This window comes from Thermobia domestica, chromosome 5 (genome assembly GCF_964235325.1).
Source record: "Thermobia domestica chromosome 5, izTheDome1.hap1.1, whole genome shotgun sequence".
Lineage (NCBI taxonomy): Eukaryota > Metazoa > Arthropoda > Insecta > Zygentoma > Lepismatidae > Thermobia > Thermobia domestica.
Window position 1 is genome coordinate 218,315,947 of NC_137458.1, and position 27,591 is coordinate 218,343,537.

Below are 27,591 nucleotides of genomic sequence, written 5' to 3' on the forward strand. Positions count from 1 at the left end.
TGATCACTCATCATATTGACTGCTTATGCCCTCGCACAGTCCAGTTTTACATGTCAAAGTATCGTGGTTCAGAACTTTCTGCCCACTCTGTGTCCTAAGTGTATTGTCCTTCATTTGTATTGCATTGTGCATCTGTACCGTCTTTCTGTTGATATACTTGGTGCAGTGATCTTGTTTTATTTTCTGCTACTTCCTTCGAGTCGCGTAAGTTTCGTGGAGCAGTGTAATAACATAAAAAAGAAGAGCAAGAAACATTAAAGTAAAATATGACGAGAAATGGTAACTTTAGACCCTACAAATTAAAAAAAAAATGACGGGTTCGAAATCAATGGATAGATAATCGTAAAGAAGAAAATAGGGGAAGACTTATCTATCGAATCCATCAGCTTCGTGGTGGTAGAGGTGGGGTAGAAGGCTCTCTGATGCGTACTAAGTAACATTTTACGTTTTCCATACCTTTGCTATATTATTGATTAAAATGTATATACTTATCCAAAACTGGGTGCAGTTGCACCCTGAAGCCCAGACGACACCCCTGATCGAATCTATTTTTAGTTAAATTGTTTGGTGAGTGTGAACTGCGTATTTTATAAATCTCTTAAGACGAAGACTCATTAAAAAAATCGTATTCCTACCTTTTAAGAGAATACCACTTTTAGGGGGGGGGGGGTTGCAAAGGTGGCATTTTTTTTTTCAAATTCAAATTGACATTGTTGATGTCATCATCATTGGAAAACAGCTGAGCCATTTGAAGTGAATTTTCTGTCTATCGTACTCAGATTTATTTTCAAAATGTAGAAAGTATTTTCTGTGCTAAATACATTTGAATTGAGAATAGTACTAAAATGTCAGTTCTGAAGAAGTTACTAAAATGGGTGAAAAAGAAGACTGTCCGTGTTCACTTCCATATATATTCCGGGCCAAAAGAAAAATTACATTATGGAAGTGTCCGTTAATAGATGTTTCACTGTATATAGTTTTTAATACAGGATTATATACAGTACATACAGCAATATTTTGCACATTCTGCACTGAAGAAATCGCAGCGGCGAGATTTCGTCCCGAGAGATTTCGGATAGCGAGGTTTTGGCCACGCGAGAATGTGGTCTGCGAGGTTCTGACTGCGATATTTTATATTATCTGCTACTAAACATTTGTATCACACTTCGTCTGTATTACATATAAACACAAGCTGCTAGCCTATTTAAACACAATCATAATATAGAAAGCATTGCATATAAAGAACAAAACATGTTTAATTAAATTTCGAGAACATGGAAGTGTGAAAACAATATTTTCGACTTTTCTACTTTAAAGGCTGGAGTTTTAAAAGGAATCTGAAATCATTCGTATTTTTTGTTACCAATATACAATTAGTACAAAACACTTGATTTTAGTACTTTTGGGACCTTCGTTTCAACTGTATTAGCTAAGAGACGTGATTGAACTTGTTCTGTTATTTTCTCTGCTCTAGAAAAGTGCCTCTCCGTCCTGGACACTAATAATGGTCGTTTTCGATTATTTTCATGTCACCATCCCCCCCACTTTCATTGATGGACTTTTAACTCAAACGGCATCGAGTGTGTTCTATTCATCTACAAGCCCGAAAACATAATAATATAATACACTGCTCCATTGTAAAATGATAGAACTAGATTGTTTTGTATAAGAGAAAGAGTACAGATCAAATTTTCATGCTATATCAATAATTTTCCTACTTCATTTTCCAAGTATAGTTTTATTGGGAAAGTATACAAATATATGTTGGATTAGGAGGTTTTTATGGGGGTGTCCGGACCCGGTGGACTCCCCAAGGTTGCGCCCGTGCGGTAGAGTGAATTCGGCTAGAGTAAATGCGGAACTCACTCAGCACCTGGAACAACCTGTTGTGACAATCACAATTCGATGCAGTTCCATAAACTGAGCATCCGTAGTTGGGTTCTAATTTCCAAACCACTGATCATGGCAGATAATACGTGTAAGGCTGCTAATGATTCTCTCTTTTCTCTCCTCACTAAATCTAAAATTTTCTTTTTCTCTTGTCATGTCCTCCTTTGGGTGTCAATTCATTGCACTCGAAGATAAAAACAAAGGCTTTCAGAGTGAGAATGACAAAGAAGAAAAGCAGATTGTTTTGTTATGACGAATCGTCAAAATTTAATTGAGGGAGCCAGTATATCTTACGTAGAATATAAGAGATGCCGCTGAGGCCAATGTTTTGTTAAATCTTTCGTATAGTGTGTGTTCGAAACCATTGCATGATATTTCAGTATAAGAAAATGAATAGAGATGAAATTATATTTTAAATAGTCAAGACATGATAATTAAAGAAATATACTGGAGATGAAAAATGAATATTCGAGTAGCGGACATCATTCTTCCACTATAAAATTTTACAGTAATATTGTAGAACGGATATTTCAGCTGCATCTGCCTAATAGTATCTATTTGAGTCACCGAGTCAGTCAGGGTCTGAGAAGCAAGACCCAGATTTGGGTGACCCGGACAAAATTGTAATTCATGTGAATTGTATCATCACTGTGCTGTTGTACTGCATAAGGAATAGTACAATGTTCCTCAGGTAACTATTCATGACCTATTTACTTCGATTTAAAGGTGAATCAGGGCTCTTGTGCAAGGTAACGATGATCCGTGTGAAGGGGATCACCCACGGGGCTCTACCAGAGGCGGACTGGGCCGCCCGGACACCCGAAAATTTCCGGGTGGGCCCTGCTCTCTGCAAAATCACTTAAGATATCGCTTGATTAGTTATAACTAATTCAAAAGTCCGTTCTCGTTCATAGTAACTAGTGGCGTAACTAACGGGCCCATAGTGCTAGCGGAGGAGGAGGCACTGGGGAAAGGGGGCCCCTGACCAACCCGTAGCCTTGTTTGTTGAAAAATCAGTAGGGCAATAAAAACAAGTCTCAAAAATACATGTAAGTTATTAGTTTGAACTTGTAATCTTGTCCATAATTTGTGTGTTCAATAATGTGTTGTGCAGTCGATAACATATAAAGAGCGTGAAGCTGATTCTCCTACGGTAAGGAAACCGTGTTGGACATAGAGTTCTTGGACGCAAGTGGTGGTGATAAATAATGCTTCCCTGAGCACAGCGGTGATGTCAGAAAACGGGTCCGAAGCTCCAGAAATCGGGCCCTTAAGTTTCAAGCTTAGGTCTCTTCTATGCACCAATTGAAATATGTAGTTCTTGGACGTGGGAGGTGGTAATGGAAAGGTCGTGGTCCACTGAGCACAGCGGTGATGTCACAAATCGAGCCCTTGGCCTGACGTCCCCAGATATTGGGCCCCGAAAGTATAGGGTCGGGTCCCTTCTATTCACCAATGAAGCGTGGGGTTTTTGGATATGGGTGATTACATTGAAAAGGGTCGGTTTTCTCTGAACACATCGGTTATGTCGTAAATCTGGCCCGGGGCTAGAAGCCCAAGAAATCGGGCCCCAAAGGATGTTCATGCTTTATTCTCTATGCTTTTTGCTCACAAAAGTAAGTTTGCTTATTATCCTGACTGAATGTTATTAACCGAACATTACAAAACAATACTGTTAGGGTTTACAATGACAGAAGTAGTGGTTAGTAATTTGATGGTGCTGGGGACGATGTGGCTCAGTAGTAGAGCGTTCATCTCTGATTGGCGTCCCTGGTTCGATCCCAGCTCACGCCGTGTGGACTTTGTGGTGGACAAACACCTTGCTCGTGGGTTTTCTCGGGGTTCTCCCATTTCCTCCTACTTTCTTCATTCCACCATTTCACTCATCTCTCATCATCACCGTCTCCTTTAGCCTAACCGACATAAGCGTGGGATGTAAAACTTAAAGATTTCATTTTGAATATAGCTCTGTAATCCTGAAAATTCACTTCTCATATTGTAAGCACCATCAAATGAAAATAAATGAAATGAAATCTTCCAGTTTTACGTCCCATATTTATGCCGGTTAGGCTAAAGGAGACGGTGACGATGAAAAATGAATGAAATTGTGGAATGAAGAAAGTGGAAGGAAACGGGAGAACTCCGAGAAAATTCACGAACACAGTGTTTGTCCACCACATAGTCCACGCGGCACGAGCTGGGATCGAACCAGGGACCTCAAGCACCGGAGGTGAACGCTATACCACTGAGCCCCCCTCCCTATATTCGAAATGGTGATTCATTTGGTTATCATCACATTCTGAATTTGTATATTAGTAATGGATGTGTAAGTGTTGTAGAAGCGAAAACTTTTTTTTTTTTTTTCATTCTGCAACAGTCGACTACTTTGGTAAATGAATCTTAAAATGAATGAACATGTGGAATTCATTCATCACCAATAACCACGTGGGACATGATAAAATGAAAGAACTTCACAAAATGGGCGAGATTCGGTGCTGGTCGAAGATTCATGGTGTAGAGAGATTATTTGGATGTAAAAGTAATCCAGAGAATGGAATGTATGTGTCTGTTGAATTAATTGTTATGTTGAATGCAATTGTAAGTTCTGGAAAATTTGATGCACAAGTAGTGGCAGTGACTTTAGAATTGATCTTATATTGTTTAAAATCGAATCTGTGGTACTTGATATTTTCTTTGTTCACTTGTTTGAAATAATTTCTCCAGTTTCTAAGTACCTTCAGACAAAGGGAGTGTATATGCTAGCTGCATTCTACATGATAGAAGGCATCAATAAGGAGTTGAACAAATTGGTGCTTGAAGAAATTGATGACTAAGGAAAACAGTTTGCTGAGTATGAATGAAGTACTCGAAACATTAAACTACGATGATGAGGTACAGTGAACATCTCCGGAGAAACGAGTTCGAAAAAGAAAATAATTTTTTGACGAAGCTATGGCAGACACACATTTACCAGATGAAGCAGCAGCTTTCCGTGTTGGTATATTTCGACTTGTGCTCAACGAAATCGTGGGTAGATTAAATTACAGATTTACAAACAACAAAAGATTAATCTTTAATGCTTCTTGTCTTGATCCTCTGCGTTTTACTGATTTACTAAATGAGGGTATTCCAGAAGGTGCTTTGCAGGAGATAGCTGAAAAATATTTGGCTGAGCATGAAAATTTGAAATCTGAATTGCTGAATTTTGCTAAAATCTTTGAAAAACTCCAGAAAACTCTGTCAGACTACTGTGATAAAGCAAATAATAAAGAGTGTTCTGACATACAACCCGACGTAGATGTTGCAAAATGCGACAGTTCTACTGAGTGTAGTGCCTTGGAGGGCGAAAGTGATCCTGAAGAATGCATTGTCTCTTTTTCAGAAGGCCAGTCTTATATAAGATGTGCAACGAAAATCATCCTTGTAAGCAGTGTTACTTGTGTGGCTGCAGGTTGTTACTAAGATACAACAAGTATTTTTCTACTTTCCAAACACTGTTTACTGTATACAAATATTTGATAACTCTTTCAGTTAGTCAAGTATCGTGTGAGCGATCATTCAGTTATCTTAATTAAAACTTGTACGCGCTCGTCTTTGTCAAATCATATTCTGGAATCATTTATGCTTATGGCCATTGAAAGGGATGTTCTGCAAAAAAATATCTACTGATGAATTATCGATGAAATTGGGAAATCTTCTGGCTTTAGAAAAATGCTGCTGTAAAAGTTGGTTTGATAAATGAACTTCATTATTCACATATTTTATAAAAATTGCAAAACTCATCAAAAACATGACTGACAAATACGTTATCACCTCTATGTAGTCAATAAGTATGCGAATTTTTTCACCAAAAGTCGTGCTTTTCGTTCCGTTTTTCTTTCTTGATTTTAAGAGAGTAATTCCTAACTGCTGTTAGTAGAAAAAATTAGGCTGTAATGCTAATATATTGTAGTAATGTTCCAATTTAATTATAGTGTTTAAGAAGTCAACAAGAAATAATTTCTTATCAAACTCAGGGTGCTTTATCAGAAATATTTTAGAACCGTTTCTCTAAAGTTCCTGTGTTTTCAAAATACCACTTTCTTTTTTCTCATCTGCATAATTGGATGGCTACTCAATGTTCTTCATTATATATCATGTAAACAATTCTACAAAGATAGATTATTATTTTACGCAAAAAATTATTATAATTTATTCACTCATTTGCATATACCATTCATGAAAACTAAATTCCCCATAATTTTGAAGATGGAATCGTATAATATTCAGATCTCTTTCTATATAAACAGTCGCTGCTTTGAAGGCGCATGTACGATTCGTTACAAACATTTTCAGAGAGTAGAAAATAAAGAAAGCGAAATAATGCTTAGCTATAGATACGCAAACACAACTTTACATTTCGAGGGGGCGGGGGTTTAGGCATCCAAGGTTCATTCCTAAAAGGGCAGTCCAGACTCCAGACTAACTCGGTATTCATCAATTCCCTTAAGCATCATTCCCCGGGTGGGCCCTTGTACTCCCAGTCCGCTTCTGGGCTCTACCGAGTCCAGACACCCAAATACTTTCTAACTGAACATACATTTGTACACTTTCTTAATAAAACTTTACTTGTTTAACAATGAAATGATTAATGTAGCATGAACATTTGATTTCACACTTCTCTTATATAAACAATCTAGTTTTGTCATCTTTTTCTGAAAATATAGGTGAAAGTATTTTACCATTATTTATCAGGTACAGAATAATACCCATTCAGTATTATGATACATAGACGTAGTAGCTATGGACCCCCAATAGTATTTCGGGATGCGCGCCTGTCCATGCCGTTCCAAAGAAACTGCATTTTCTGTAGGCGTTTCCATTATTTTGATAACTGTCTGTGTTTAGAACTGCAGATTGTAGGATTTGCTTGAAATTTATCCTATTTTCTTGCTTTGCATATTTAGGTATGGACACTGTTACATACTAAAGCATACACACAGTAAATTTAAATATCAGTCCATTCCTTTAATGGAATCGTCGTCATCTCTTTATGACAGAACCTATTCGGCCGACTTATCATTTCCAAGTATGGTGCTTTGTCACTTTAAATAATGATTACACATGAAGTGGATTTTGGTCTCGGATCTGCAGCTGAAGTAGATGGTAAAGACATCTCAAGATGAGACTTCGCGGTAGATAAGGTTCGACTCTTTTGTGTTTTCCTTAATAGCCCCCATTCTCTAGAAAATGATGAATGATGCTTTTGAGATTCCGTAACTATTGATCCAATTGCGTTCCTGATTTTGAAGGACTGAAACTATGCCAATCCTTCGATTTGTTCGTCCCTTCTCATAAAGTACGTAATTTCTTGTACATATGAAGTGTATTTAATTCTCTTCTTTCCAACTTAATCGAATTACTGCATTATTTAGTATAATGTCATTTTTTTATATATCTTCTCTGTATGGAGGATTTTTAGTCCTGTTCAGTCATGAGTAACATTATATAACTGTTTACTCTCTTATTATTTCAGAATATTTACTTCAGTAGATAATTTTTTTGGTTCCTCGTTTATTTGAACTGTTTGTCAGTATTTATTTATGGTTGATTTGGGACTTAATAGTGACTTTGAAGTTATACTAAAATACAGCAGGGATGAAAAAAAAAAAAAGCAAGCAAATTAATATGTCAACAAAGGCTTCCAAATATGCACAGAAAAGCCACAAAACATATGCTAAATATTTCTTAAATTTTAAAGTGATCAAATACACATATTACATTTTCGTTATAGTTAATTTATATGTAGGTTGTAAGTACGTGGTATGTAACCTAATGCTTAGTGCGTATGCATTTGATGCGCTCCCTGAGTTCGATTGATGATGGAGGCACAATAACTTGTGACCAAGTGTTTTGATGCACTTGGGAAGCTATACTGGAAAAGAGTTGCATGGTTTCTGTTGGATACAAAACTCACGCAAAAACTCTGCAGGCGAGTACTTTCTCCTGAACTTCTCTTGCGAGGTACAGCCAACAGTGCTTTTTTGATGGAACTTTGAAGAGCTGCTCGAAACAATTTGCACAGCTGTACACAGTTCATGCTGACATAGGGAGTTCAAGTGAGAATACATAAGTCGTACCAATTTTGTACGCACCGCTCCCTGACAAATCTGAAAGTACACTCATGTCCAAAATTATTGTCGCATATCTATAACTGTCTTCTTGTAAGAATATAATTTGATAACTTTGCAGAATACTTTTAATACTTACATTATGTGTATAATCAGGAAATTTATATTTGTGATAAATTTCATAGGGAAAAAGAATTGTAAATACGAAAATCATAATGAGTAAAATAAAATGTAACTATATGGACAAGAAAATTTTATTTTCGTTTTATTGTTCTTATTTACTGCTCTTTTGACATGAAATTTACCACATACTTGTCTTTGCCGATTATACACATACTAACATTATGAATAATACCGAGCGAATTCGTTATCAAATTATATTACTAGAACAACATATTTATAATCATGTGACAATAATTTTGGACGTGAGTGTACATACAGAGACCTGTTTACCTTTGTTAGGTGTTGGTCTGAACAACACGATCCTAAGGATCATCTAGTTTCTTTCATGCTTCTTGGCGTCCGGTAATGATACGTCTAACAACTTTCTCTCAGGCTCGTGGCAGTCAGCACGCCATCGTGTCAGTCAGCACCTTGATATTGGCAATCAGCGCCAGTCGTGGCAATCAGCACCAATAATTGGCTGTGGCAGTCAGCACCCCACCTTACAGAGAAAGTAAGGGTGAAAAGAATATATAATCAGTTTCGTTAAATTTTCGTCAATTATAAACTAATTTGATTGGTATTTTGTACTAGAAACACGCGTTTTCACCATAAGGTTACCATAGAGACACGCCTAGAGGCGCCGAGCTTCCGGTCCAGTGGTAGTTAATGATTAACAAATTGCTCGCTAACTACCTAACACATTGTTTCTTGGTATACAATATAAACATGAAAACTATAGCCGTTTTCTTACTTTCTTCTCCTTTGGCCCTCCGTACCTCCCAAGACCGTATCACTCTCTCGAGCAGTCTAACCTCTAGCGTAACAGGTAAATGAGACACATCCTGAGATGTCTTTCTCAGTGATATCGGACAGCGATTGGTGGACGCTCATCGTACGACATAGTTTTTGTTTGATGCTTAGTTATTCGTTCATAGTTTGTCTCGATGAATTTGTGATGAAACTATCACTTTAATAACTAGAAAAGTAAAAGATGAAATTGTTCAGGAAGTAAGAAAGCTAAATAAATCTCAATTATAGCCGATTCCACGCCTGGTATACTGTAAGCCATGTATATCAACTGACTTTTACGTTACCTTATTCAAGAAAGTGGTGCAGCAGTGGAACGATTTTTGCGGTTTATCGTAAACACTCTGGTCAGAAGTGTTTATTATTTCTTTAGTGAGTTCTCGAGTCGTAATGAATAGAGCTCAAAATACAGTTTCAGCATAATAACTAAACTTTCTCTATTCATAGTTTCTCGTAGTATGTAACACCAAAACAATGTCACAAGTTATCGATATAGAAAGCAAGTAGAATACTAAATAAATACGAAGTTACAAACACGGCAAATAGTTCGTTCATAAATCCTCTTGAAGTTTACACTGATAATGTGATGTTGCTAATTATATCTAGTAGTATTGGAGTAAGAAGCACGGCTTGTTGCCGCCTAATATACACTTCTCATAGAATAATATATAACATTTTGCACATAGCACCCAATCAACGCTTTCAAGGCTGCTGTAGTACCACGTGTAACGCTCCATAATTATCTGTAGTTTCTGTACCTTGAGATTGCCTGTTCCTTGAGGTACTTCCCTTACTTAGACTTAATTTTCTTTCATATTTTTGTTTTCATGCCACTTGACTGCGATTCGCTGTTTTTTGATCTCTCCAGTGAAGTCGTAGTTGCCTTGTTCCCCGCTTTTGTTTCACAAATTTACTCCGGAGTAGTTGTTAATCGTCCACCACCATGAACACGAACAGCTTGTTTCTAATATTCGAGGTATTCTCTTGTGATGGTGATAACTCTTGCACGTAACACCTCTTTACATCGCAAAGTGACGTAGACACTTGACTTGGATTTAGCTTCTTAAGTGAACAGTTGACCACTTTTCTATTGTTCTTCGGGACGAAGAGTCGTTGTGTGGCAAGCTTCAGTGTTTGTGAAAGGTGCAATTTTCCTGAGTTACATTTGTACTAGAATGCAGTTTTGAAAGTAAAAATTCAGATTGTGAAATCTTTTGTGGGTATACCAGGAATATCCCAGATGCTATGAACTGTATTGGAAACTGGAAGGTTTCATCCAAGCTATCCAAAAGTGTATTTAGGTGTCTTTTTTGTTTGAGAACGAAAGCACAGACATTTCTCGTAAAATAACTTTAGTGACCAGAACAAAGTGACCAGAACAACGCAATATCTAACGGCTGCCTTTCATGTGTTCCATGTGGTGGTAAGCATAGTGTGCCTATATCTAACTCGCAAACTTTATTAAGCATTGAAAAATCTCTGCAGTGTGATCCATCACTTTCTAGAATTAAATGAATGCAGTCTTGGGCTTTATGAAGTCCAAGATGATCTACAAACTTCGTAAACAAATCACACATCATATACACGGAATTAGAGATCTTAACAATAGTTCCCAGAGTCTTTCCGTTTGCATATTATTCCTTTTTACTTTGATCTTTCATAATAACAAAAGGAGGAATATAGTTGCCAGAGGCACTCGCACACGGCAAAACACTTCAGTTTCCGCTCGTTCCACATTTTTTGGGCATATACGGCTTTATTCCCGTTTCTCAATACACTTTTCCTGATTTACAGACTAACTGTAAACCTATTTCATCACATCCGACCCGCAGGGTCTCAAGTTGGACAATAAGACCAGCCCGGCAGAGTCCAACCCATTGATCCATTTCTAGAATCCCAGACCTGCTTATCCCAGATTACAGATAAAGCACCACGCGCAATACCGAATTAAATGGGTCCTGTAATAGTGCGAACTACTGCTTCTCCGATATGATATTCAATAGATATCTTTCCTCGATATGTTCCTTATTCTACAAGAAAGAGTAGGGTTTCGTATAAGGAAATTCTGTTCTACCACACGTGGGGAGTTTTCGTCATAAAGTGCGGAAACCTCTATAGAATGGAGATTCTGAGGTGGCGACAGTTGAACATTCTCAGGCTTATTATTATTATTATTATTATTATTATTATTATTATTATTATCGTATTTACACTGCAGTGATGGTCAAATGCACTGCGAACCAGGGCAAATAAGTGGTAAATTTGGGACCCACTTTCCATTTCCCTTATGCCCTGAGAAGACGATTAGCTGAATCTGTGTAAGTCATACATTTTTTAAGTCTTTGTTTTATTCTGTGTATCTTGTTTCTTCCTTCATGTGTCTAATCCTAGGGCCCTAACTATGAACATTTGAAAGTACCTCAATGAAATTGCATTTTTTCCCCCTAAAAATTGTCTCGGAAGTAACGGCTTTACTTTGCAGTACCTTTATGAAATTGCATTTTTTTTTCTCTAAAAATTATCACGGAAATAACGGCTTTACTTTGCAGAAAGTTAAGTTCCAGTTAAAAGTTAAGTCCTGATTCAGGTATATTATGGTTATCGGTTGTTATGCCTGCAGTTAAAAAAGAGGGAAAAAATCATACAGTTTTCACTTTCCTTCCACCATTTGGTTATCACTGATTTAAATATATATATATATATATATATATATATATATATATATATATATATATAGAGAGAGAGAGAGAGAGAGAGAGAGAGAGAGAGAGGTGGAGGTAACTGGCAACAATAACGCCACCATTCGTAGTTTTTCAAGGACTTCACATTTAATATTTGACGGGGAAAAATAAATGTTGCATTGTTTAGTAGCTTGGTGTTTACTGATTACAACATAGTGCAAAGAACCTGGGGAAAATATATGTAGTATAAGTAATACACAAAAATGTCGCCCAAAGTGAAATGGCGTTATTGCATACACTATGGATACAGTAGCGCCAGGTTATCATTATTCATATTATCATCAAACTAATGAACTGAGATGGTTGGAACAAGTACAATTAGGTGGAACAAGAGTAGTGTACAGTAAGAGGCAATAGTCATCACAAGTTTCGTGATACCACCCCTTACAGGCTCCACATTGCTACCAATCAATAGTTTTACCAGTATCATCGTAATAGTACCCTTTGCAAGTAACGCAATAGTACGAGCCATCTTTGCGATAACATGTTTCCGAACTTTTACCTTCGTCATTCTTTTTATAATTACTTTCTTTCTTTCGTCCAGTCGGTTGCAAAGTTGACCCATTATTCTTCACGTTAGGACATTCGTTAAACAGACTTCTAGTCACTACCACTGCTTGGACGTTTTTTTTAAATCTATTTCTTCCAGGAAGAGATCTGTTAGCTTTTGTACTTGGAATAAGTTCAGTGAAATAACTGTTACTGTAGAATATAGAGTGAGAAGACTGAGACGGAGCATTAGCTACAGGATTACGGATACATACAAATTATGTTGACGACTGGGGACAATTGATATCTTCAACGGATGGTTGGTTATTGTTGACCAATGCAGTTCCAGTAGGAGCTTGTGTCGGAAACACTGAAGAGATGGTACGTGGTGCAAAGGTTGTTTCTGGGAATACTAAAGGATTGAATGGGTATATGCCAGTAGCTTGAAAAGCAGATATTACATTCTGAGGTGTGACAGCTTTAACCCAGACAGTAACGCCATTGTGTCCATTGCGTTCGGCGTTATTGCAGCTATACTATACAATGAACATGCCATCGTTCTACTGCTCTCTAGTAACACATTGACTCATGTAAATACACTCGATACACTCGTTATAGACCATTCTGTTATACATATACATATATATATATATATATATATATATATATATATATATATATATATATATATATATATATATATATATATATACATATATATATATATATATATATATATAATAAACTTTTATTATTCTGATAATTGTACAAACCTACCCCTAACAGGTTTTTAAAGTATTTAATGAATAAGTATTTAATGTAAATGTAAGATCATATAAGGATGGAGGATACCATGGCAAAACGGCCTACGTACATTTTTGACGTAACTGAGATAGAGTGACATTTTGAAAATCGAGTGTTTCATCGTGCCAGTATGAATCAAGTCTGTACTTTCTTTAGTTTCCCCAAGAGATGAAGTAGGTTTAGTGACGAGTGATAAAATGTTCAGTTGTCAGTACAGGAATGTCTCTTATCTCAGTTTCGTCAAAAACGTAATTTCGTTTTGGTATGGGCCCCCAAAATATTTTTTCTTAATATTTTGGACCTTTTCAAATTTTCTTATTCTTTGGTTCACATTTTGCCTCTCTTTACTAATAATAATAGAATTTATCGAAGTTCAGAACATATCTATTCGAACTGTCACACTGGCGTGGGAGATCCGGGTTCGATTCCCGGCGGGAGCTCACGTGGTTCGGTTTCCACATTAATCAGTAGGTCCCGTCTCATATAGCCTCGCGGCTGAAAGGGATCTTAAACTAAAAAATAACTCGAGCTGTCACACATTTCAGAATTAGACGAATTGAATTAAACAACGAATGTCCACGTACCACTAAATCAGGGTCGCCTCCACCGTATTTGCAACAAGTTTTGTACTGCAGGGGTTGGACAAAAAAAAATCTAAAACGTTTGCAAAAGTGTGAAAATCATACCTAGTATGGTGTGGGGCTTCCTTTTGCGTCCAAAACAGCTTGGATCCAACGTGGAATGGACGTATACAGCTCCTGAATCGTGGTGTGTGGAATTTTGTACCATTGTTCCTCCAGTTCCTTAAGGGATGCTGTTGGAGGGTAATGAGACCGAACACGCCTTTCTAACTCAGTGATAGCTCCTGGTCATGTTCCTCAAACCATGATTTCACCGTTTTGCAGCCTGACAGGGTGCCAAATCATCTTGGTATATGCCATCACCATCAGGGAACAATATTTCGGCCATGGGTAGAACCTGGTCCCCCAAAATGACCTTATACGTCTTAGCATTCATCATTCCATTCAGGGCTATGATGGGACCTGCGAAAAACCACGATATCACTGCCCATACTGTAACAGAACCAGGACACAGAAACAGAACCATGCTTTACAGTTGGGAGTAGACAGTGTGTATCATAGGCCTGCGATGGTGTTCTCCATGCGTAAACAGGACCGGTTGTTGGAAACAAGGTGAAGGTCGATTCATCGGACCACATTACGTTTCCACTGCTCATGAGTCCACGCCTTGTGGTCCTTGCACCACTGGACACGCCTCTTCGCATTTACTGCTGTGACCAGGGGTTTGGCGATAGCGGCCCTGCCATGAATTTTCATTTTATCAAGTTCCCGTCGCACTGTTTTCGATGAAACCGGGTTCTGTAGGCCGGAATTGAGTTCAGACGTAATTTTCATTGCAGTGGTCTTCTTTTTAGCTGCTACAATCCGTTTTAATGTCCTCCGGTCCCTATCTGACAGGATTGTCTTTCGACCACTGTTGTGCTTTGCAGACGTCGTTTGCCCATGAATTGTGTATGCCTTCGTGACATTGGACACAGTGCCTTTCGATACTCCCACAATGTTCGCCACTGTTGCCACTGAAGCTCCAACCAGAGGCGCACCAACGATTATGCCTCTTTGGAAGTCTGTCAGGTTGCCCATTTTACCGCACCACTTTTACACCACGACACTCACAGGTGAAGTGGTTACTGCTGACGGAACAGGAAGGTCCACATGACACGCTGAAAAAAAAAAAGTTCGGCAACCGCATCACTTGTTGTACAGTGGAGGGCCAAACTTACGTGTCTTGTATGAATGTTTTTATTTTTTATTTATTTATTTTTTGTCTATCACTTGTATATCTGCGGCAAGTTTTGGAGGGCGGCAATATCGCACGGGAGACAAATTGCCTGAGGTTTGTCCAGTATTAGATAAATCCGTTCTTCAACTACTGGCGATCAACTATATGTAATGGACACCGACACTTTTGTTTCCTTCAAACAAGAACGTACCTTAGTAACTTTACAGTATTGTTATTTCCTTCCGCTTTGACAGTCGAAAAATGAAATGAAATCTTTAAGTTTTACGTCCCACGGTTATGTCGGTTAGGCTAAAGGAGACTGTGATGATGAGAGATGAGTGAAATGGTGGAATGAAGAAAGTGGGAGCAAACGGGAAAACCCCGAGAAAACCCACAAGCATGGTGCTTGTCCACCACGAAGTCCACACGGCGCGAGCTGGGATCGAACCAGGGACCCCAAGCACCGGAGGTGAACAATCTACCACTGAGCCACCGCGAGCCACAAAAGTTCCGAAGTAATGATTGTTTGAAGTTTGTACTTACATGTGTGACTTCAACAAGCAATGCCAATTGTCAGTTTTTTTTTCAAGTATGGACTGGTGATAAGTGACAAACGTACAACAATGAAGGAGGAAAATGTGGAAACATGTAACATGCTTATGTGTAATGCTTAAATGTAACTTGTACCTATGTATTTTCAGAAGACATCGAAACTTTTTTACTTATAGTAAGCTTAGTTACTGATTTTCCTTCTGTTTGATTAAAAGAATATATATAATTTTCTGTAAGTGAATTTTACAATGTCAAGTGAAATATCCAGTGTTTTGTTTTTAGGTAATTAATGGTTTATTTCTGTAGTGATGTATGAATAAAAGGAACAGTTGTAAAAATGTCAGAGAATATCTTTCCCACAAGAGCTACAAAATGCGAAACTGTGTTTGGAAAATGCGACTAAACGCGAAATATATATATATAAAAAAAACGAAACGCGAAATTTTCAAATTCTTTGCGCAAAAAACTCGTGCTCCTAAATGTCATTCGTTGCCAATCTCGTGTAGTTGATAAGATTTTATCCCAACGAAAAATGTTTACTAAACAGATTGTATCTACTATTTCATTTCTCCTAAGGGTCATGCACGTTACTATTTATAAACACTTCCCATAAATCATTAGTTTTTATGCTGTATTGTAGAATATATTTCTAGAATTAAATGTTATCAATTTGTCGCAAGCTTTTAGTATATGCATCTAATAATTTACGGATTATCTGCAATACCAACAAAAATTTGCCTTAGAGCATACGCGTTCATACTGTGTACTTTTAAACTAAAACGGATACATAAATGTGGCGTGTCTTAAAGAAAAATGAGATCACCTTAGTGATTAAGGTAAACATTAAAATAAAGTTCCTTATTCAATATTAGTTGGCAGCACTATACTTTAATTGATGGCATTGCTTTCGGTAACCTTTGGGTGAACGGATTTGTTCCGAAGAAATAGGTTGTGACTGCCTGTCAAGTATCTTGGCGTAATATCATTGATTTTCTTTCCTTAAACTTTTCAACTGCTACCGCACGTAGTTAATATCGCCGATACGTTGTGCATGCTTTATTCGCAAAGAACATTAATTTTCTCTCCTCATGTTGGGATTCAGAAGATATCGATTTTCTTAAAGGGAAGCTATCGACGATGCTCCCAGAAGGTAGTGGAAGTAGAGATCCTCTTACGTATGTGTACGCTGTACTAAAATGATCATACACTACTTTTATATGCATTAGCATGTTTAAGAAATGTATGCAGATATCATTTATATGTGTGAGAGTATGTTTCGCCATTGAGTGTAAATGAATAGATAGCGTCTCATTAAACACACGAATTGTGAATTGCTAATGCTACAAATGTTCTTACACATGCCACGAACCTGTTGTTTACACCAATTTATAGTTAATGTAAGAAATTGTTATTTCAAGTAATGTGAAGGAGGTACTAAAGCATACCAGGGGCGTCATTTAGGGGGCGCATGGAGGGGCATTTGCCCCTCCCCCCGAGTTTGAGATGTATATAGATTTTATCAATAGAATAGTAGTAAATCAGTGAAACAAGCGAAATTTTACTTATATCAAGGGGTCTTGTTCCCCCAAGCAAAATCTGAAATGACGCTCCTGAAGCATACGACGACTAATCGAAACTATAATCACTAACTAACATCGATATCTAAAGTCTGGCCCTAAACAAATTTCTAAATTCTTCGTTCAGTCTCTTGTGGACAATCGCATATAATCTGATTATTTTATTCGATTTTATCCGGTCGTTGTTCGGAATTTCTGTGACCGTACATAATTTGGTTATGAATAATTCATAGAGGTAGAGAGAATAAATCAGCGGGATATTTTAATTTGTCTTCACTTTCGCTAACGCAGTGATTCCCAATCGTTTTTGACTGGCGATACGCTTTACTGAACGCCTATGAAATCGCGACATACCAGTTTGATTTAATAACAATAATATAATAGTGTAAGCCTATAAGTTTCCGTAAGAACTGACTGCATTACTAAGCATTGTTGGTTCCACTGAAAGCATTGTCTGGTACAGTCTGTCTCAAAATCGATTTTAACTAATTATTAAATAGTTTATAATTTTTAAATTCTAAAATTTCGTGACACATTGGTTGGGAACCACTGATGTAACGAATTATATTTCTACTAAACTCGTTAATGTAGTAACTCATAATCAATGTTCGTAAATTATAAATGAAGATATTTAAAAGACTGTCACACTTTCAGGATATACAAAGAATAAAATATCTCATACACTTATTCGTAAACTGATAAAATGTTATGGCGTATAGATTTTTTTTTTTTCATGTGATAGTTATTCCTATTTGACTTCACCACTTACACATTCATGTCTATTTCCAAGATCTGCACTATACAAACATCAACAATAAATAATCAAGTGGACTATTTCACTGTCAGTGAATTGCGTCTAGAAGTGAATTTGTAATGATACCTGTGTTATTCAGGAGAATATACCGTGGTACGCACTATTTTACGAAATTCATTTTCTGTTACTATTTGTAGTTATAGAATTATTATTATTTTATTTTTTTTTTATTAATTGTGCTTACTCATAAGCGTGTACTGTCTCCCTTAACACAGAAGTTATCCATGTGTCGTTAGTGAACTTTCCAATCAGAGACTTATATAGAGTGTAAGCACTGTCTACGAGTGCCGTGTCGTGTGGACAGGAGACATATTTCCAGAATCAGTGGCTCTTTGAAGTTTATCGTCTAAAAACTCATCGTACGGGTATGACTTGCAAGGAATTAAGCGGCAAAAATTGGCATTTATTCAATAGACTTCAATGTGTTCGGATTCTACGTTAAACTCCAAACACTTTGGCAATTGTCTCACTCAGCAGTAAAGCATGACCGTGATTTTGGGTAAGCCAGTGAAGTTCATATTTGCGATATTTATATATTTAATCCATTAATGATAATACAATTATTATGAAGTATTTCAAAGCAATAAAATTACATATGTAACAAAGACAAATGAAATGATTACTTATATTAAGATTAACCATGTAAGTGCATTCCATTCCATTTTGAGTTAATTTGTAGCTGTTTTTTCTGTTATCAAATTCTGTCTTTTTTTTTTTAATTTTTGGGTTAGGATCCATCACTTTGTTTTTGAAAGTGGTATCTTAAACGTCAAAAAAAAAAAAAAAAATCCACTAGTTGTTCGCGTGCTTTCCATATGTGTTGTTCAGGTCGATTGTGGTTGGATCAATGTAATTTGGATCACACGCTAAAGTAGGTTTGCAACTCATAAGAGAGACGCTAAATTCCAAACATATAAAGACTGAAGTAGTAAATGGGTTGAATAATGTATTATCATAAAATTTCTTAATTTAGTAGTACTAGAGGAGGTCATTGCACTTTGCTCAGGATCATTTACAGCAACTTCGGCGTCTATTCATTCCGTTATTCACAATTCGTTATTTAAATTGTAACACAATAATTTAGTATAATATTGCCAATATAGGTATAAACTAGCATCAATTACCCGCTTCGCTGGGTTAAATTAGGAAAAAATAGTAATATGTTTCGTTAGACAGTCACTTTTTATTACTACTGAAGTGCTCCTTGATATTGGTAATTTTGATTCTCTCTCTCTCTCTCTCTCTCTCTCTCTCTCTATATATATATATATATATATATATATATATATATATATATAATATCCCCTCCTTTTCAACAATTTTTGCGGGGCTGAATTTGGATTTAAATGGCATCAGAAGTGTCACTGTTCATCTCAGCGACCTCAAAAATTATAGATTCGACACTAATATTGGCCATTTTCGATCATTTGTAAATGTCTTTCCCCTCCATTAAATTACATCATCAAAGTGATATGACAAAAATCATCTCATGTTCGAACTTCATCTAGGCTGGAAACTTGATCGAGATCGGTACTGTGGTTCAAGACTTATTAAGTTTTATTTATTTTTATATATCTCCCCCTCCTACTTCCTTCCCTGAGTTCTATCGTCAAAGTGAATAGATAAATACCATCCCAGACCCGAACCTCATCTATGTTGAAACTTTGATCGTAATCGGTCAGGTGGTTCAAGAGTGAAGTCACATAGACAGTCACTTTCATTATTTTTTTTACATACATCTCTGCCTCCCCCTCCCCTACGTTGCACCGTCAAAGTTAAATTATAAAAATTATCCTACGAATGTCACCTATGATGAGAATTCGATCGAGATCGGTTGGGTGGTTCAAGAATCAAGAGTTATTAAGTTTTGTTTATTTTTATATATCTGTCCCCTCCTCTCCCCCCGTAAGGTCTGTCGTCAAAGTGATAGATAAAAACCACCCCCAGGTCCGAACTTCATCCATATTGAAAATTTGATTAAGATCGCTCTTGTGGTTAAAGCGTGATGAAGTCACAAAGAAGGTCATTTTTATTTTTATTCATTTTACATATATATCTTCCCCTCCCCTTCCCCTAGGTTGCACCGTAAAAGTGAAAAGACGAAAACATCCCAGGCCCGAACCTTATCTATATTGAAAGTTTGATCAAAATAGGTCTCGTGGCTGAAGAGTTACGAAGTTTCATTTATTTTTATAGATTCCTCCTCTCCCCTCTCCTAAGTTTTACCGTTAAAGTGATATGATAAAAACCACCTCAGGTCCGAACCTCATCTATGTTGATTTTTTTAAAGATCGGTCGGGTGGTTTAAGCGTGATGAAGTCACAAAGACAGTCACTTTTATTTTTTACTTTTTTGACATATATCTCCCCCTCCCCACCCCTTCGTTGGACTGTAAAAGTGAAATGAAGAAAACATCCCATGCCCGAACCTTATCAATGTTGAAAGTTTGATTGAGATCGGTCGGGTGGTTCAAGAGTTATTAAGTTTTATTTATTTTTATAGATTTCTCCCCTCCCCAAAGCTCTGCAGTTAAAGTGATGTAAAAACACCTCATATATGAACCTCATCTATGTTGAAAATTTGGTTAAGATCGGTCGGGTGGTTTAAACGTGATGAAGTCACAAAGACAGTCACTTTTATTTTTTACTTTTTTGACATATATCTCCCCCTCCCCGCCCCTTCGTTGGACTGTAAAAGTGAAATGAAGAAAACATCCCATGCCCGAACCTTATCTATGTTGAAAGTTTGATCCAGTTCGGTCGGGCGGTTCAAGAGTTTTTAAGTTTTATTCATTTTCATATATTTCCCCTCCCCCCTCCCATAAGATCTACTGTCAAAATAAAATGATAAATAACTTCCCAGGTTTGAACTTCATATGTATTGTAAATTTGATTGAGACCGATCGGGTGGTTGAAAAGTAATTAACTCACGAACATAGTTACTTTTATTTTTATATTTATTGATTTTTGTATATCTCCCTCTCGACCCTTTCCCCTACGTTCCTCCGTCAAAGTGAAATGATAAAAATCATCCCAGTCCCGAACCTCATCCACATTGAAAATTTGATCAAGATCGGTCGGATGGTTCAAGAGTTATTAAGTTTTATTTATAGTTTTCTGTCCTTCTTCTCTCCCTCCCCTAAGTTGTATCGTCAAAGTAAATAGCTAAAAACACTCCCAGGCCAGAACCGCATCTACGTTGAAAATTTGATCGAGATCGGTCGAGCAGTTCAAGAGATTAAGTCACAAACATAGTCATTGTCAATTTTATAATATAGATTACATAACATGACTGTAACTTCGTTAAGGAGCATTATCACATCACACCGCAGTGTTTGTGAAGGCTTGTACGGAATAAGGACCCAGATGCTCTTTCTTGGTATTGTAATTTAAGTGGCCAGCAGTCTATAACTCGTCTGGCTCGTGTCTACATTTCTCAAAAACTTTCGGGTACCCTTAGTTTTACTACCCGATCCTAAAGACTATAATTGTCGCCAGAACCTACAACAGATCCTATAATTTTATGAACAGTGTCTGTGTATATACGAGGTGTGTGAGAAAAGTAGAGACTGGCAACACTGCGGGCGATCTGACAACGTTGTGTCTACCGGCCTGTGCTAGACTGGTTTGTTTATCCCTTCCACTTTCTCAGTCCGAGTTACAATTCCGTACAGCAAACACATTATTTTTGACAGCGCCATCAGTGAAGTTGTGTTTTTATTGTGTGTTACAGAAATGGAGGATCGGAATTTAAAGCAACGGAATTTCCATCAGTGAATTTTTGACCTCAAAACGCATTACTGTTGTTCCTTAACCCCGCTCACCTGATTTGAGTCCTTGTGACTTTTTCCTTTTCCCGAAATTGAAACATGTCCTAAAAGGACGTCATTTTGGAACTCTGGAGAACATTCAAAAGAATGTGACCGACCAGTTAAAGGCCATACAAGTTGAAGACTTCCAGCGCTGCTACTAAGAGTGGGAACAACGACTTCGCCGGTGTATAGCTGCCCAAAGGAACTACTTTAAAGGGGATAACATTGTTGTTTGAAAAACCTAAAAAAATTAGTTAGTACAAAATCAGTCTCATTACTTTTCTAACACACCTTGTATATTAGAAAACAGTTTTTAAGGGATGTACGGAATAAGGCCCCGAAACTGCTTTTGCGATGGTAGAAAACTTTTTTTTAAATATAAATATATAAAAACCCGAATCAGTTTCTTAAAAACGACGTTTCTGTTTTCATCATAATCAGTTTGGTAGAAAGCTGAACCGGTTTTTGATAGAACTACCTGAACCTGCGATCTCTACACAGCGCATCATTCATATATGAGCATGAATCTTCTTGTTATTCCTCACATCTGTACATGTCCCTTTACAAACACCAGTGAAAGACGTCTTGATAAAAATTGGCAAGAAATATCATAAGGGAGATTTTTTCGATTGCTTTTTCAATATCTCGCACCGTTTGCAAGATTTGAGCCTACTTCCGGTTGGTGTTTTTAATTCATGTATGATCAATGTTTTCTTTCTTCTTGCATGCAGTATGTAAAAAGCAAATACATTTCACACACAATTAATTATAATGTCAGTGGTGTTCATTGGGCAAAACACTCCAAACAATAAAGATTCAACTTAAAGTGGAGAAATGGTTATCCTTCGTGTTTCATAAACATTTGGCAATGAAACAAACGCCTGAGAGGTATGCAACCCCATATACAATTATGCGGTGTTGGTATGTATAATGCGTAGGATACGATGCTTCAGTTTTTTTTTCTAATTTCAACACTGCCAGTGTATCCGTAAAAATGTAATAAAGAAATAATGGCCATGTTTTTTATTTTTAAATATTCAATTACAACTGGATAATCTACATAAAATTTGCAATCGAAAACGTCATCTTTCTAGAGCCTGTAGTTTTCGAGATTTCATTGTCGAAAGTATTGGTCACAAGCATATAAACGTCCACAAACGTATAGTTTAAAAGAACTCCAAAGATGGCAGCACAGTTCATTTGCATTGATTTTGAAAAAGGTTTATTAAAATACAAAGGTTTTGAACAATAATTTAAAAAAAGATAAACTTTATGAAAAACGTGTCTATTTAAATAATTTATTACTTAAAGTACAAATACATTAAAATATTTGTCTTCATTAAACGTGAAATTACAAATAACCGTAAATCAAAGGTTTGAAATCCAAAGTTATAGGTTGGAGCTCAGCCGTTTTTGTTGCTATTGTAGCATTTTGATAGATAGAATATTGAACTGTTTTTAAAATGAAGTAAAATTACTTACGTAATACTATTGAAAAACTTTACAAATTAAAGTTTGAGGAAAGATGTTTAAATTCTTGTTTTATGCAGGAATTTCTGTTAGGTAAATATTTTGTAATTTCATAACAAAATAATTGTATTCGTTCTTACTCATTGTTCTAATTGATTATGGGGAAAATATATTACGTACGTATCATCATTGTCATGTTTTTCGGTGGACATGAGATAGTCTGTCGCTTGATTGGTTATACCTGGTATGATCGATATGTTTTTTTTTTTTTAACACCCTGTGTAACATGTTTGGGATGTTCCATTAATGACATGTTGAAATTACTGTTGCCTACCATCACTTTCTTATTGTGTACCTACTTGGACCAGATCCATTAATTCGTATTGGGTTTTCTTAAACTCGTACGCACTAGTGTGTACACGTTGTCATATCGAAGATGAAGATTACGACCGTTAGTTATTAGCTGTTGGCTGAACTAGTGTTTCCAAACCACTGCTGCGGACTACCCAAATGGATTTTCCACTATGATGTAGGCTACAATTAAATTTCTGTATAGATGCTGCTGATCGAAAATGCCACTTTACTAATTTAACTTTGTTTCCCTATCGTACTGTTGTGACTTGACAGAGATTTATGGACTCGGATTTGGTTTATGTACCGGATTTCCTTTTTATTATTTATTTATTTATTTATTTTAATCTGTCAATGATTCTTAGATCTGATTTTGGTTGTAATGGAGTCTGACGGTGGGTTGAAGCTTATTGATGCCTAGCCACCCATACTAGATGAAGTGATGCCCTGAAAGGGAAGGCGAGAAAAACGTTGAACCTCCAAAGAAGCGTGACTTCTGTTCTGAGCCGGTGGGACAGTAATCTTCTTCATAGTTCCCATTGGTCGAAGATAAGTGGTGCTGGTTCCTCGCACATTAGGCCTGGAGTTCATTCAGGTTCCTTATACGGGTAGTGGTAGGTAGTACCTGTCCGCCTCGCTGGTCCATCACTGGAAAGTGGAGGAGATGATTATAGTTATTTTCGCAACGTGACACAGCATCAAATCCTCTTAAATGAACGATATATATATATATATATATATATATATATATATATATATATATATATATATATATATATATATATATATATATATATATATATATATATATATATATATATATACTAATTTAGGGAAAACGAACTGGGAAAAGATCGTTGGACATATCCCACGATATTTGGTTATTAAAAATGGAATATATCACTGTATTTATCCCAGTGCTTTTTATCATTGTGTTTAGTTGTTTTATATCTTATATGAAAATGGCAGACTTACGGGTGCAAAAAGACCTTTGCACTATAACGCACCCACTCCAATCTCTTACTTTTACCAATGTTTTCATCGGTCAATGTGCGTATCGAATGTAGAGTAATAGTCCGAGGAGCTCCTGAGAAGAGCGGGTCCATAAATTTTTTGTAAGATATTTATTTCTTTTGTAGTAGCATACAGTTTTTTTTAAATTATTATTTGGACTAGAATTTTCTTGTTTTCGGTATTATAAATTTGACAGTTCGTGATTCAAGCATAGCCCGTCTTATCCACGATTTTTCTCTGAAGAATAGCTAGAATTTGCCTGAAGTTTTTAGATATGCAGTAGAGAATTGATTTGGTCGTTAAATAGAAAAATTAAACTAATCACATCCATTCCTCTATGATACTTCTTTAATACTTAGAGGAAATGTAGGCATTTTTTTTTTTTTTTTATGTGTATGGTAAACCTTGTAATATATCTGAAAATGACCAGAAGTATAGTGTGTTCGAATTAACAATAGGAAGGATTTTTGTCTTCTGAAAATTTTCCTTTGCTCGTAAAAGAGAGAGAGAGAGAGAGAGAGAGAGAGAGAAAAGAAAAGAAAAGAAAAAAATTGTTCCTAACGGTAGCCCATTGTATTCCTCTGCAAGCTCGAAGTATTTCAGTGAATAATAATTGTTATTAAGCTTCAAAATATGGTGGAATGAAACACATGTCAGCGAATAATAAAAATGGATGTAGCTTTAAGAAGTAAAATTCACTGCTTTCTGGTAGAAATTTAATCGGAAAATGAGTCTTTCTGCTCGAACCTTCAACCCACATAGAAACGTATAATTCACCCAACATAAGAGTGCGGCGGCACGGTGGCTCAGTAGTGGAGCGCTTACTTCTGTTGTGTGAGGTCGCTGATTGGATCCTGGGGCAAGTAAGTTTGTGGTTGACAACATCAAGTCCATGCGTTTTCTCTGAGTATTCTCATTTCCTCCCTCATTCTCATTCCATCAATTATTCAGTCATCCTTCACTTGCCTTAATCATCCGTCTCTCTTAGCCTAAAAGGCAAAATCTTGGGACGTTAATCTGAAAGATTTCATTTCAACATAAGAGTGCGGAAATGGTGTTTGAGAACTGATTTATATCATAGAACCAGGAAGTATTTGTGCTATATGAAGCTATCATGTAGACCATACCTATTAAAAGCTTTTGCGTGGCAAGAGTGTTTCCACGTAAATAATAATAATAATAATAATAATAATAATAATAATAATAATAATAATAATAATAATAATAATAATAATAATAATAATAATAATTGTAAATTGAATTAATGGACAATTGTTGAGGCGAAATAGAAACGAACCTTTAAATCAGAGGTTTTGGTGCATACTACTGGTACAGAAAATATGCTCTGAAAAAATTACACTAATATGTAATATGTACAAATTATTCCGTGCAATTTACTGAAAAACAGAGGCGAACCTCTGGCACCTGATGCTTGTATCAATAATTATCGTTTGTATAGAGAGCCTAATCCTTCAGTAAATATGAAGCTTCAAATTCCGCACTTCATGATGTAAAATAATACTTCAGAACTAGAAAAAGGCACCAACGCTTGGAGTTAGCATCGTGGTATTTTGGGATGATGTACGTGGTGTGTAACTTGCGTGAATGAATAGTCTTTATTTTGTACATCACATTATTTCACTGATCGTTTTGATTCTTAGCTGATCGGATGTAAGCCCTGGTTTTGATCATAGAATGGTGCAGATCGGGCACCCCTGAAGAGCTATATTATTTTTAAAAACAGTCGCAGTTTTAAATAGTGCTTATGAGAAATCCTAAATCTTGTAGCTGACTACATGTAGTATTGTCGTCTACAGATTAACGCATGCTGTTACATCTAGACAAGAGACAAGAGCGGATTGAGACAAAGTGTGAAATTACTGTAAAAGCATCCTTTTGAGTAGAATTACCAACTAGAGAACATTTTGCACTAATCTGCCAGTTGTGTCAGATTAACAGTAGTAGCTTCTTCCTCACAAGATTGTTTCCTCGCTGTTGTTTGTATGGTATTTGTTTGCAAGCGCCACCTCTGTACACTTACTATCTATTACTAATCTCTCTTCCTCTTTCTCGTTCGCTTCCTGGTTTTGTCTTATGCACATTGGTTTTGTAACAATTTTGTTTTTATCCGTTAGCAACGATGAAAAACATGTCTGCTCCATGAGTAAATATTAACACTTCCTGGCTTCATAGAAATAGAGTAAATGTAATCAGGAATGAGAATAAAATTGTTCATTTATCTACCAACTATGTTGTACTATAGTTGAAATTAACTTCATACTCCTTTTATACTTCAAATCACACTTCATTGCTACATGTATGTCAAATTCAGCTCTATTCTACTTAAGTTTGATATAATTAGGAACGAATATGTTAATTTATTATAGTGCTTGTGTCAGTAGTTCTCAAACTGCACGCCACAGAATTTGGAATATCATGAAAACTTAGTAACGCACTAGGTGCACTTTCAGCTGTGAAAGTTTGAGAACCACTGGTTTATATTATTTAGATATAGTAAGACTGATGTATATGTATATTTAGATGATGTATATCTGATGTATATTTAGGTAAAGTAAGAGTTTATGACTGATATACAATGTTTTTCTTATCTTTTCAGACAGAGAACTGACTTTCTTTGCCCTAGGAGACTGCTGCCAACTCAGTCTAGGTGATCCCCTGTAATCCTCACCCCACGCATGCCTTTCCTCGGTCCTAGGCCTAGCCCCAAAATGTCATCCAGGCTGTCCTCCATGTTTTACACCGTGGAGGTTGGGGACACCAAGTTCACCATATTAAAACGGTACCAGAATCTGAAGCCAATAGGTTCAGGTGCTCAGGGAATAGTATGGTAAATACATTTGTTTTTTCCTTAACTCTTAATTATGTAGGTCTATTTAAAGTGATGTCCGGTATCATTATCAGCTTCTGTAGTTGAAATTTGAATATTAAATAAATCAAAGAACTGAAAGGAACACGTTTTGGGTTACAATTCTACAGTTGTTTATTTTCTTGACAGTAAATGATTGAAAATATAAATTTCGAGAATAATATACAGTTGGGAGATGCTTCGTTTCAGTGATATATATTCGAATCTTTTCCAAGGCGACGTACCTTAATATGCCTACTGATAATATCTACAGATACATATCAATTGAATAAAAATATCTGAAAAATCCAACTTATCAGATTAGTGTGC

At 36.4% G+C, this 27,591-nt stretch overlaps 1 protein-coding gene across 4 annotated transcripts in view; it reads left to right on the forward strand.

The window, feature by feature from the left end:
- Positions 1-27,591, forward strand: part of bsk (mitogen-activated protein kinase dJNK) — a 441,364-nt gene that overhangs the window by 348,778 nt on the left and 64,995 nt on the right. For all 4 annotated transcript variants that reach the window (XM_081759702.1, XM_081759701.1, XM_081759704.1 and 1 more), the window contains one exon: positions 27,013-27,243. In XM_081759702.1, coding sequence (XP_081615828.1) covers positions 27,092-27,243 — 152 coding nt within the window. In that variant the 5' untranslated portion in view covers positions 27,013-27,091. The remainder of the gene's footprint in view (positions 1-27,012; positions 27,244-27,591) is intronic.